The following is a 13,369-nucleotide window of genomic DNA, read 5'->3' as shown; positions in this document are numbered from 1 at the left end:
TAGATAAAAGTTATCTGGCGATTGAAAAATCAGCCCTTAATAGTGTCAGCGGCCTTTGATAAAAATAATTAATTATATTATTATACAATACTTAAATGAATAATCTCGCTTATAACACATGTGTTGTTGTATGTGTGTACTTATGTGTAATCTGTACTTATAAAAACATAAACAATGTGTCAATTCCAGCCTTGAGGTTAAACGGTGCTTATATCAAGGTGCCTCCAGAAAAGACAAGACAATAAATAATTCATGTACAGTTGACGCTGGAAAGTCGAAAGCCGAAACTACGCTTAACTACACTTTATAAAAAAAAAAAACTTCAATATACTACTTAATTCTGGCGTCGACTGTACTCCTTCTGTAGATTTTTCTACATTCTAATGCCATATTTTTATAAGCTTTTCAATACAAACGTTTTTATATTTGAACTTAAACATAAGGCAGATATGTAAGGGTAATTTTAGTACCCTATTCTAGTTATTAACTAAGTCGTTTATTATTATGAATAATTAATATATTCTATGATATTACATTTACAAAAATATAAGTATCTTAACACTAAAATTTAGGCCTATTTAAAGACGTCTGTCTTGTTATGTAGAACATAGATTTAGTTCAGTAAGTACATTATAAAAGCATAAAAATATAATAATAGGCAATGTTCTAATTCTGATTATCTAAATGCTAAATAGAAATATATTTGGCAATATTAGAGGAAACGGTTATCTTGCTCCATGACCTCTAAATTGAACTTCATAATTATTTTATAACACATTTAAGTTCGCCACGATATGTTGTTTATCTGTAGGTATAAATCCCTACATCCTCTATTCGTTATTTTTTATATCAAAAACTCGATTAGTTTGTTTTTTGTTACTGTTTTATTTTATTTTGTGTCAAGTTACTCCTAGCTGACTTTCAATTGTTTTTCACACTTTATGTTTAAAGTTATTGTAAGAATAAAATTACATTTACGTTCAAAAGAGAGAACTTATAAAGGGGGTCAAAAGGTCAGATCTTATTGTGGCTTATTCTTATTCAATAATTGTATAACCTGCCTTAAAGGTGCTAAGAGTTCTCGATGCTTTTTTCTTCACTAATTGTGGGTCTGTAACTTAAGTTAATGGTGCTTGCATAAAAATAAGAATACAATTGATCTAGTCTTTAATTACAGAAAGTCAAGTCAATAATTCATGATAAGGTAAATTGTAATTGATTATTATAATCCTCTAAATTAGCACCGATTGTGTCCATGTAACAAATTAATCGTTATAGGTACTTTAGTTACATGATTTCTCTCTTATTACAGTTACATAACATCACAATTTTACTAGACTTATATTAAATACCAATCATACATAACTATGCGAGATTTGAAGTAAAACTATAGGAACTATGATTGTAAGAAAATAATTACAAACTTTTTTACTGTAGATGTATCTATGTATACATATAAAGGTATCGATGCATTGATTGGCTTTTGTATATATTCTGAAAGTAAAACCGCTAGCACAAATTAATTCTATGTTACCAATACGTATTAAGAGACATGTGGCCTTAACATGATGTGTCAAATTACTTAAAAAGATATTTAATTTACTTTTATGTTTTACTGGCCTACGCCGGCATCCCGTGGGACGTCTTTTGCCATGTCCCGTGGTGCGTAGGCCAATACACTGCAATATGTGGTGCAAAATAAAAACGCTATGGTACAAATACGCAATGCAAATATGTTATACTGCTAAGATTTTGATTTATTTTTTATATAATAATCTTCTAATTTTTGTACACATAATAATGACATGTATATTACGGATAATATAAAATATAAGAAATGTTACCGTGACGATGTGAGTTTTATTTGTTCAAGCCAGTTCCCTAATACACATTTATTATTCTTTTAGCGTACTAATGTAAATTATCTAGATAGCCTATACAGTTTAGCGGGTCGGCGCGCTGCTTATTTTTGGCTGATGTTAATTCTTGCTTCGTTACCGGCCGACGCCTCCGCCTCACTGATACACGTGTGAAAAATCTTTTGTATTCATGACTCATTTACTCTCAAGGATATGTCGTTTGGTTTTGAAGAGATCTTCATTCTATTTTCACTGCAGTAGACAGAATATACCTGTATGTATTCCTTTTTTTCTATCAAAGTAGGAAACAGTGTCCCTAAATGTAAGTTCTATGTGGAATCTGAAATTATAAACTAATTAGTCGTTAACCAGGATAAGGTGCGTATGCGTAGAAAATAAAACACAAATTAATCATAACACGTCTTTATTTCAAAAGTCAAAAGAATCATTCATAACAAAATATTCGAGTTTGTTACAATTGCACAGAAAACTGTATAAGGCATGTTTGTACTTTTTTAAACTTGAATATTGTCGTTAAATTACATTTAGGTATCTTATTTGTACAGTATTAAGGCTTACAGGAACACTTATTACGACAGGATTTCATCCAAAATTTATCAATAAATGCATTTTTCTTAATTAAATATAATAAACAAAGGCACATCCCGGTAAGAAGACGTTTTACAATTATTTTTTCTACTGACTAGGCATTATACATAAATATACGTAACAAATATACCTACCATTCTAAAAGATTAACATGAAAAATTGTAAAGATAGTTGCGAAGTCATAAAAAGGTAAAAAAATGTACAAAATAGATTTAACGAAATGAAAGAACCTTATCCTATTCAATAAAAGCACCATAACAAGACTATGAAGAAAGAGAAGAAAATAACAGAAAAATATATTGAAAATACTCTTCAAAAATATAGATTTTAGGTAACACAAGTAAAGAGATAGACTACAGGTGGTTTTATTCGAAATAGCTGCTCAAAAACTCACCTATATGTCTTTCTGTACTTTTATTATACATATAATATAATTTATAACATGAATATAACATTGTGCTTATTACTATCGACACATACGCAATGCAGCAAAAATATCAAAATTGTAAAAATATATCATCATCAAACTTCAATAAAATAAAATATAAAAGCTCTTAATATACGTATGAAAGCCTAAACATTGACTTTATTCTTAATCTAAGAAATATAATAATCTTTAAAAATGACGAGTAAATATCTGAACTATCAAAACTTTAAGGCGAGTAGAAGAATTCACTGTATTTTAAGTATTAGGCACATTAAGACGGCTCTTATTTAAGTATTTAAGAGGTAGATGTTTCATATAATTGGCAACACTGGGAAGTGCTTGTTTAAACAAATCTTATATTTCAGAGACGTGTAGTATAATTTTTCAGCACCTTGTTAGCATTATAGTCTCTAGATAAGAGTATGAAGGAAGACAATTTAATTCTACACGAATGCTTGCCTACTCATTCTTGCATTTTTGTCCATGACTCAATAATAATAATAAGAGTTGCCTTTTCTTGGGGTCATGTTTTAATAAATGTATTGTAAAAGTTTTAAAATTGTGATTGTTGCGTTTACTATCATAATTTAAATATTACTTAATATAACAACTTTTCAATCCTAGGTAGGCTTACGTTGCATTGAGATGAGACGAACATAGCATGTTTTTGAAACAATAGCTGCCTACCCTCCAAAACTTAAACCAATCGAGATCATATCATTCTATCTTAGAAACACATCAGAGGTCGTTACTTTTCTTGTAATATTACGTTAGAAAAATAAATGCTTTCAAATAAACTTTGAGTGCCTTCAGTATTAAAATTTTCACTTAGTAATAAATGTAGAGTCGCTATCATACTATGCCACTTTTCACATACACATCTACTTAATCTTAACTTATTTAAGCTCTGAAATTGGACCAGCCTTTCAGAGCTTTCTTTCAAGCATTTATTTACCAACAATAGGCATTTTCTCCGTATACATATAGATGGATAAGTTGATGACTTGTAAATGCAGTTACGATTGAGGTGTTAATACGTATCTTATTCATTATACTGTCTCATTCATAATAAAAATTATTACCCTTTTTAGAATTCTCGCGAGCACAGAAAAGGATTAGTCTGCTAATTCGATAATCTTTTTGGAAGTATTGTAAATAGTTTTCTTACGAGAACGATTTTTTTATGAATAAGACACTATTACGTAACATTTAATATTTGAGGTAGTAGCTTTAATTAGTTTTCTCGTCTTTTTTATCGCTATTTTTCATGTAATCCGGATTGTAAGGCGGAGAGCTTGAGTTAGCGTCCGGGGTGTTATCTAACGGAGGCTTTTCTGTAATATAGATTTTTGACATTCTTATAACCACATTTTATTTTTAATATTTAAGAGCTGACGATTAATTTGGTAATAGGTTATAATTTTACAAATTGATTAAATAAAATGGTTAGATCTTTCTAACATTAATATTTTTTTCATCCCACCATCTCGGAAAGAGTAGTTTTACCCTTTGATATCTGAGCGCAAAAGCCGTTTTTATCCTCTAGAGCGGCAAAGTGATTTGAATTTAGAACATCGTGTGCAATCCTCCATTTGTGACGATCTTGATAAGACTTTTCAAACAAATACATATTAAATAAATAAAATTCTGCTTAAAATAATTATTCAATTAATTAAGTAATTTTCATTATTGTTTTTACATAGGTTTTTAACCTTATTTCATTTTTAAAATGCGTTTTCAAATAAATGAACTTTAATACGTACTTCTATTTAATTTGATACTCATACGTGCGCGCCATTTTGTTTTTTTTGCATTTCCTCGATGAGGTGGGATGAAAAGTTACGTGTTGCACTCGAGTGCAAAGATTTTTCACCTTGTGCCCTTTTGATTCCCTCGCTATCGCTCAGGATTCTAATTATTGAAACACTCGCTACGCTCGTGTTTCAATTTTAGAATCCTTCGCTTGCTCGGTCATCAAAATGAGCCCGCGGTTAAAAAGCAACTTTGCACTCTTGTATAACAAATAACTATTGTTACGGCAAAGACTTTATGTACGTTTTACCTGTAATTTAGCACTGAATTATATTCAATGACATGGAAGGTTGAAAATTTGTACCTTTAACTACTTTGACGCACATTGAAATGATATCGATAGCTTCAAATAATTGGTAACTTACTCTCATCGGTGCCGGGCGTAGACGGCACAGGCGCGGAGGCAGTGGCGTAAGGGTTCGTCGGCGGACTAGCGGGCTGCAAGGAGTATCAAATGTTGTAATATTACAGTGAATGTAATTAGCCAAATGCATACGAGAATTAGATACGGAGGTTAGAGTCAAGATAATTTTTTTCTACAGGTGTCCTTTATTGCGTCGTCAGATCAAAAACGACCTAAATGTATTAAAAAATCTTGAATAACAGATAAAGGTAAAACTTACATAAGGTACATTGGCTCCTGGCGGTAATAGTGGCACACTGGCTTCAGCATCCCCTCCAGCTATGAACCCGAAGTTACCCGTCTTTAATGTAGTAGTTGTCGTCACAGCTGGGTACGGCGGCGCGGGACTCTGCCCCACGCCAGGGTACGGAGGCACGGGACTCGCCCCATGAGAAGGATTATCCGTAGAGTACGGCGTATTCGTAGGGTAAGGAGAATTACCAGCAGGGTAAGGCGGATTACCACCCGGGTAAGGCGGATTACCTTGAGAGTATGGCGAACTTCCTTGAGGGTAAGGCGAAGTGCCAGGAGGAGGGGGATTCGCGCCGGGGTAAGGCGAAGTGCCAGGAGGAGGGGGATTCGCGCCAGGGTAAGGCGAAGTGCCAGGAGGAGGGGGATTCGCGCCAGGGTAAGGCGAAGTGCCAGGAGGAGGGGGATTCGCGCCAGGGTAAGGCGAAGTTCCAGGTGGAGGGGGATTTGCGCCAGGGTAAGGCGAATTTCCGCCGGGATAAGGCTGGTTCGGTGGGTAAGGAGAAACGTTGGGGAAAGGCTGATTTCCTTGCGGATAAGGCGAAGTTCTGCCCATATTTGGAGTGGTCGGGTAACCTGGGGCACCGCCTGGGTAAGGCGTATTATTGGGGTAAGCATTGTTATTAGGGTACGGCGAGCTGGATAGCGGTTGATTTATGATTGGTGGGGGAGGGTAAGTATTGCCTCCCTGAACTGGCATTTGATCGTGAAGAGGGTTCTGTATATTATCTTGGAAGCCCACTAAGGGGATGGTGCCAAATATAATAGGATGGGTTTCTTCTGTACCCTCATGACAACCGCCAACTTCGGTGGACACCTGGGACATAAAAATAAGAAGGAAATTAGAATTTAGATTATTAGATTACATCAATTATCAGTTTTTTTTTGTATTAGCTGCTGCACTGTTTATCATTGTCACGATGACATGCTAAAGTATAGAATTAATATATCGCTTGCACATTCAGATGATAACACGGATTAAACATACTTTGCGTTAAATTGAAATGTGGGCGTATTAATAATTTTGCCCTTCAGTCATTTCGGAGCGAAATCCGAATAGACAGAGAGAGAATTACTTTCACATGTATAATATATTAGTAAGTAAATATCTGACTAACAATACTAATATTATTCTTAACTATCTTATTTGTATCTTACCTTAAAATGATAATTAATATCAATGAACCGGCTGGCATTGACGTTGTATATGTCCATGGCTGGCACCTCGAAGTCTACGGTCCAGTTACGAGTAGTGTGTCCGGGGATCGGGCCCTTCTTGATCTCTGCGACCGTGTCGTGGTCGTTACGGGTGCCGGGCTCGCATTCCGCCATGTATGTCACGTCCTGGATCAACATGTTAAAAGGTTGTACTTGGATGTATTATAGGAAAAATAAAATTGATTGACATTAAGTAAGCAATAAGATTATTTTAATTTTTAGGTCTTGTCAGTCTTGTGTAATATCGTTAACTCGTTAGTTAAAAAATTGAGAATATATTATTTGTTTATACAACTATAATGAAGTCAGCTATTATGCTCAAACTTAAATAACATTGGAAAAAGATACGTTATATCAGGAAAAAAAAACTGAAAGTAACAATTAATATCAGTATCAGTAATTCAATCAATCAATATCAGTAAAGTCAATTAGTATCAGTAAAATTAAATTGAAAGATAATTGCAGGTCAACATAAGAAAAGAAACCCTCACCTTTTTAATAGCGAATTTAATTTCATCGATCTCGACGTTGCTGTCGTTCTTGCAGGCCACCTCCATGGGTATGACTTGCCCGGGGCAGTACCCCCCCACTGGCAGTCTCACCATTACTTGCGAGGAACCTGCGCTTACGCACCAGCAGCAGTAAGTGCTGGATAACTCGTATTCTATCGGCTCCTAGAGTGACATAAAGACATTTGTACAAAGTATTCTGAAAATGACCACTTTTTGAAGGACAATTTTACATAAGACAGCCCTCAAAAATCGCCCTTCACCACTTTCCGTCTGTGTAGTTGGTATTTTGAACAAACTTCTCAGCAAAAACTCCCAAAATGCGTTTTGAAGATCTTTTTGGTATTTAAAAGCAGTAAATGTGTCGATTTTTTTTAGTTTAGCCAATTGGGAGCAATTGACCTTTATTAGTCTAGATAGGCTTTTTCGGACTTCAATCACAAGTCAAACAAAGGTGATTGAGTATTTTCTTCAATGTGCTTACTATTAAAGGATTACCTAAGAAAAAAACAACTTTCTTACCTTACAATAGGGATTCAAATTCAAATCCAATGGCGCATGTACTCTAATGGGGACCATCTTTTCCTTATTGGACGAGAAGATACCAGTGGTAAGCATCTTAACTTTGATGCGGTATCTGATGTGACCGTGCGAGCCTTCGAACGAGGACGGCACGTTGACCGGGATGGGACAGTCGAACCTGAACTCATGGTTACCCGGCTGGAGGTGGTGATCACCTGGGTAATAAAAAAAATTGAGTTACTTACATCAAAATGAGCAAGAACTTCGGTGCAGATTAATGTACTTAATGTTTAAAACTTTTGAGGGTGCTCTTGCTAGGTACGGGAGCAGCAGGAATGTCAGACTTTTACCAGCTCAAACCAGTATTTATTCCTTCTGAAGCAAATTGGGTGCCAGGGACGCGGTTAATCTATCTAACGATCTCGCAGCCGACAGGTATGTTATAAATCAGTGTACAAGATTACATATTATTGTGTTATTGTTAAAGCATAGAAAAAATAACAAGACTGGATAATTTCATTGGAAGTGTGTTGAAAAAGGATAAACATACAGATTGATGCAGACACAATAGGTGGTCTTATCGCTTAAAAGCTATCTTGATTGTTTGAAAAAAATACTTAGAACTCTCTATGTATCTATAGAAAGAAAATACAAATAATTCCGAATTGAAAACTTCTTCCTTTTGGGGAAACCAGTAAAATATAATTATTTTGTACTCATAAAAACGATCTCGTAAAAAACCAGAAGGGGCCAAAAAAAATCTTTATCAAGTAGGTTTACGGTCAAAAAAATGTTTTATGACATTGTAGCAGCTAGCTAATGAAGTAGACGACCCACGGTTCATTGCTCGCGAGTTTTGGGCGAAGTTTGTCTATGACATCACTGGCGATGCGGCGAATACGCATTTGAAATGCCAATTGGTTTCAAATTGTTAATGGATCTAGCTACAATATAGACCTACTAGCTCTCGATTTTACGCGTCCCGAGAGATCTCCTTCCCGCAAATGGATAAATAGTAGATGTTCTTCTGATATGTAAGCTATATTTCTACCAAGTTTCATCAAAATCGTCCAGTCGTTTTTGCGTGAAAGAGAAACAAACATAGACATGTTAGAAGGATACTTGGTACGATTTATGTCACTAATAAAAAATATATATATCTCCTTCCTCCGAGCCTTTTTCCCAAACTATGTTGGGGTCGGCTTCCAAAAAAAAAATATATATCTACATAAGAAAAAATATATATCTGCATAAGAATTTGTTAGTTACTCCGAAATGAGAATTAATGTTCATAAGGTGAACATGGCCATGGTAAAAACGTGGAGTAATTAATCTCCTTAATACCCAGCCCAATTAATCTAATTGCTCTGGTTAGTTGGGAGCAGTATTAAATTGCTGAATTTACTATACATACTTTGGTATCTACTATGTTTACAAAGTATAAAGTCTAAAAGATATGAAAAAAGAGACCTAAGCCGTCATATACTCTCAATTACGCGGGTCCGTTGTACTGCAGCGCTTGCGACCGGGTCTTCAAATCTAAACTCGGTTTAGCCATCAAGGTTCACGCTAGAAGTGAATTTGCCATGGGCCGGCGTTATCGAAACTGAATAAGGATGACTTTATTTTGGGAGGCAATTCTTTTAAAAGCAGGATTATTTAAAAAGCTACACAGAGAGCATTTCATTCCGCGTCTGCATTCATATAATGCGCCTGTTGCCATATTTTAAATTACTTGAGCAGATGATAAATGTACTTTGGTACTATAATATAATTTTGATTAGCATAAATAAATAAAAGATACCCATTACATAACAGCCACGCCAATTTCGGTTCGGTTTAAGAGCTGGCTGACCATGAAGCTATTCATTAAATACTTCTCTACTACTCTATTGAATACAACTGGCTTTATCAACGATCTATTTTATGGCGCTATTCAATGTTAGGCGCCATGTCTCACTATACAATGTGTTTCAAACCTAACCTTTATAATTACGTAAGTGCACAATATACACCCTGTCCCTAATTATAATTATCTTCCTTTTATTCAAGAAACACGACAAGTTAAGCACAGGAAATAAGGCTTTATTTCAAGAGATTTCATTATTTTCTGAAATTTCGAGCCGCTTTTTCGGTCGCGATGTACTCATATCAGTGGAAGACTCATTTTCAAATAACTAGTTAGTGTTCTCTTATATACTCTCCATAACGTAAGGGCTTGTCGGATTCGTTTTTTTTTGGGACACGAATTGGTTCAACAACTTCTCGCTTACAAAACTGGCTGGTTTTATCCTTGACCTGTCCAAAGATTTTAAGGCCCCATTTAAGTAAATAATTGCCATTTATTCGGACCTTATTTTGACGATTAATCAGATTCATGTGTAATATATTATTTTGTGTAATGTAATATATATTTTTCCTTGTCTGGTGCAGATAATAAATAAATACATAAGAAATACAATGCTACAATAATATTGAATTCCGCTAATTCTGTAAGTAATAAGTATGTAGGTAGTTGTCGGTTACGTAACGAAAACAGGTTTTGGAGCTTTGTTTCTAGGAAAGATACGACCGTGACGCTGAGAACCTACTTATACTATAAAAGTATAACACTTTAACGGCTGATCGAATTTTTATGTAACTTGGGAGTTATAGGTAAGAATGTTAAAAACAAGAATTTTATATAGGCTACTTTTATCCCGTAGCTGGAAATAATAAGCGGCTGAAACCGGAATCGGAAACTAGTAAAACAATAATTCATAAACTTACCGCTTTCACCGCCAAACAAAAAGGTTTTCCTCCTGAAATATTCTTCATGGGAGTCATGGCTCACTGTGTACGTCTCCGTGCGATCGTTTACTCTGCGAGTGTGGGATGTGGTCCAGTGGACTTTGCAGAAGCCCTTTATATCCACGAAGATACCTTGAATAATAAAATTTTCATAAGCAACTTTCCCTCACATAAATTCTCTCACAATAACAAAAATATATAATATTTTCCCATTCTTTGACTCAATGTCCCATGACAATTTACAGATGTAATACCTATTTGCAGACAAAATTTTTTATCTGAATTGTGTGAGCTGTTTAAACATTGACGCAACAAATGCACATATTTACTTTCATTTTTGTAACTATAATAATTTGAGTAGGACAGTATATTTTTTTCGCATTGCGAGGTAGATGGCCAATCTTTGTCCATATTTTGAGAGTTAGATAAAAAACTGCTTTTTACTTGAGCTTATCTGTGATAAAAGATAAAGTGCAATGCTAATGTTAACTGTTACATAATACTTTGATTAGATAAATATTTTTGTGTACTTAAAATGTTTGTATTGGCCATGATTTAAGTGTATGCCTTAGTTACTTCTTCCCAGAAAAAACACATAGGAAGTGGTGAAGCTGGGCGTTTTGGGGAGCTGTCTTTTGTTTTTGACGTTCGAAAAGTGCTGATTTATTAGCCTAATTAGAATAAAATTTTTTGAGTTTGAGTCCACAATGCGTCAACATAAATATGCAATACATCAATATAAAGCTAGCCTTCATAATTATGAAATGTTAAAACCAGGTTGTATGCTTTTGTTAGGTACTTCTGAATCTTAAATAATAAACTCTGTTTCTTTGCTAAGACAGACTTGTAATGATGTACGCATAAATCTGCAGTTGGATTACACAAAATTATACTCATCATCATTCTCCTGCCCTTATCCCAATTTTATTTAGGGTTGGCACAGCTTGTTTTCTTCTTACGTACTCTTCTATCTACCATCATCTCACAAGTAAAATTCTTTGTAAACATATGAACTTTCACACAATCCATCCATCGCATTTTTTGTTGTCCTCTAGACAAAATTATACTGACTTTTGCATTTATTTTCACACATGCATTACCTATTATTACAACCAACAGCAAGAACTGGTTTTATGAAAACACTTCATAGTGCAGCAATAACTCTAAGCAATTTTATAAATTATTTGTTTTGTGCTGTAAGTACTTCATACACATTTTTTTGTCAATTGTCTCATCTTTTTGAGCACTTAATATTCAACTTCATACCATGCTATTGTAATAAATCTTATCATAAAAGTTAAATGCTGTACAAAATGAAAACTTCCATCAATGTCAAGAGCTTAATAAAGCCTGAATTATCTCAATTTGGATAAAATTTGGTAATATATGTACACATGTTGAAAGGAAACATATAAAGATACATATACCAACAGTCAAACTATATAGTATGGTAGTTTATCTTCAAAGTTGTTTTTTTTTTTATTCTACTTGACCATAACCACTCTACCAGGAAACCAAAACATGGGGTTAAAATGAATTCCATACAAAAAGAGAACAAAGGATATCTCTATAAATAGTTTGCACATGGCATACATTAATCTGTTGGCTTCAAGGCCAGTCTGCATTACAACACGGACAAAAAAAAAGGAACATTTATGGTCAGAGATAATATCCAATACACTTTGTACCTCTGTTTTGTTGTTAATTTTGTTTTTGATTTGGTTTTTGATCACAGTTTTCTTTATTGATAGTCTTTTCTTTATTTTATCATGCAATGTTTTTTGACAATTTTGGTGTAAGTAGGTACATTGACACACATATGTTTTGATAAATATTTTTTTATAGAATTTGATTTCTTATGAGTGTCTTGTTGGATTTATTTAACAATATTTACATAAGCAAAAAATGTTTCCATACTAACTAATCCTTATTCATAAAACATAATATAAAATGGATTGAATTATATTTTTGATATTTATTTCACTAAATTATTTTAAATTAATTATTCTAAATGGAAGGTAGAACACCAAAATAGAATCCACTTTTCATCTGCACTTTATTTAGAGTTAATTGATCAAATTCTATTCATTTTATTATTTTCATACCAGTTTTATTTCGTATCCATACCGGTATGGGTACATGACGGTCAATTGCTTAATTAAATACATAAATAAATAACCCGCTAATAAGACGATAAAGCTGCAAAAAACTTAGTGATAACGACTATAACCTACACACGGAATTGTAGCCGCAATATCTTTTTTTCATTCAAATGAGGCTGATTTTGGGCAGTAGCTACGAAAATAGTCACGAATGCAAACACTTACCATGAATAGTTTTCACTTTACCCTGGGAGAAAACCAAACGTCCGAAAACCGTTTGACCGGCAAAGTAAGCTCCATTATCACTGTCTAAAATTATCTGTCCGTCATCAAATCCCATCTTAAAATATAAATAATTTCTTCAAAAATCACAGCGACACCCCACCCTTTACAATATGAAACTGACGTTTTCGATTTTGACGTTTCAAAACTTTCAAATTGCTGAATTTTATTTCTTTATGTTGGTATTTGCCATAGACCATTGTGTAAGTAGACCATAGACTGACAAGGCTCTATTGAATGTGGCTGACAACTGAACTAATGCATTCCACCATTTTTAAATGATACCTAATATGTGCAGTTTCCCGAGTTTTAGGGAACCAGCACTTTGAATAGTATGTGTAAACAAAACATGCCATATTCTGATGAAAAGTACACACGGCTACACATCAAGCTATACAAAAATATGATGTATGAGTTGACCGTTCAATTTGTAGAAAGATATAAACCGAGGCCAGGACAAACTGGTTTTGAATAGCTTGATGTGTAACCCTGTGGTGCGTAGGTACATGAGAGAAATGTTTTATTGTTCAAAACTTAAGCATCTATTCTTATTCTTTATTGCACACTTAACAATACATAATAAAAAT

The 13,369-nt window shown here is 34.0% G+C and overlaps 1 protein-coding gene across 1 annotated transcript; it reads right to left on the bottom strand.

Annotated features, from left to right (window-relative positions):
- Positions 1-2,266: 2,266 nt before the first annotated feature.
- Positions 2,267-12,926, bottom strand: LOC126055717 (arrestin domain-containing protein 17). Its single transcript, XM_064038840.1, has 8 exons — positions 12,726-12,926; positions 10,378-10,530; positions 7,609-7,823; positions 7,069-7,251; positions 6,518-6,703; positions 5,331-6,176; positions 5,073-5,145; positions 2,267-4,229 (listed from the first exon to the last, which is right to left on the bottom strand). Exons 1-8 carry the CDS (start codon positions 12,838-12,840, stop codon positions 4,126-4,128), a joined length of 1,875 nt encoding a protein of 624 aa, XP_063894910.1. The 5' UTR covers positions 12,841-12,926; the 3' UTR covers positions 2,267-4,125.
- Between the last annotated feature and the right edge of the window lie 443 nt (positions 12,927-13,369).

This window comes from Helicoverpa armigera, chromosome 17, assembly GCF_030705265.1.
Source record: "Helicoverpa armigera isolate CAAS_96S chromosome 17, ASM3070526v1, whole genome shotgun sequence".
Lineage (NCBI taxonomy): Eukaryota > Metazoa > Arthropoda > Insecta > Lepidoptera > Noctuidae > Helicoverpa > Helicoverpa armigera.
The sequence above is the reverse complement of the archived record's forward strand: the minus strand, read 5'-3'. Positions and strand labels throughout refer to the sequence as shown.

Excerpts from the sequence above, each read along its gene's own strand:
- LOC126055717 (XM_064038840.1), bottom strand. The coding sequence starts at position 12,840 with ATGGGATTTGATGACGGACAGATAATTTTAGACAGTGATAATGGAGCT. Across the intron at positions 10,531-12,725 it reads TAAAGTGAAAACTATTCATG|GTATCTTCGTGGATATAAAG; the intron begins GTAAGTGTTTGC and ends TTATTATTCAAG. Across the intron at positions 6,177-6,517 it reads ATATTAATTATCATTTTAAG|GTGTCCACCGAAGTTGGCGG; the intron begins GTAAGATACAAA and ends TTTATGTCCCAG.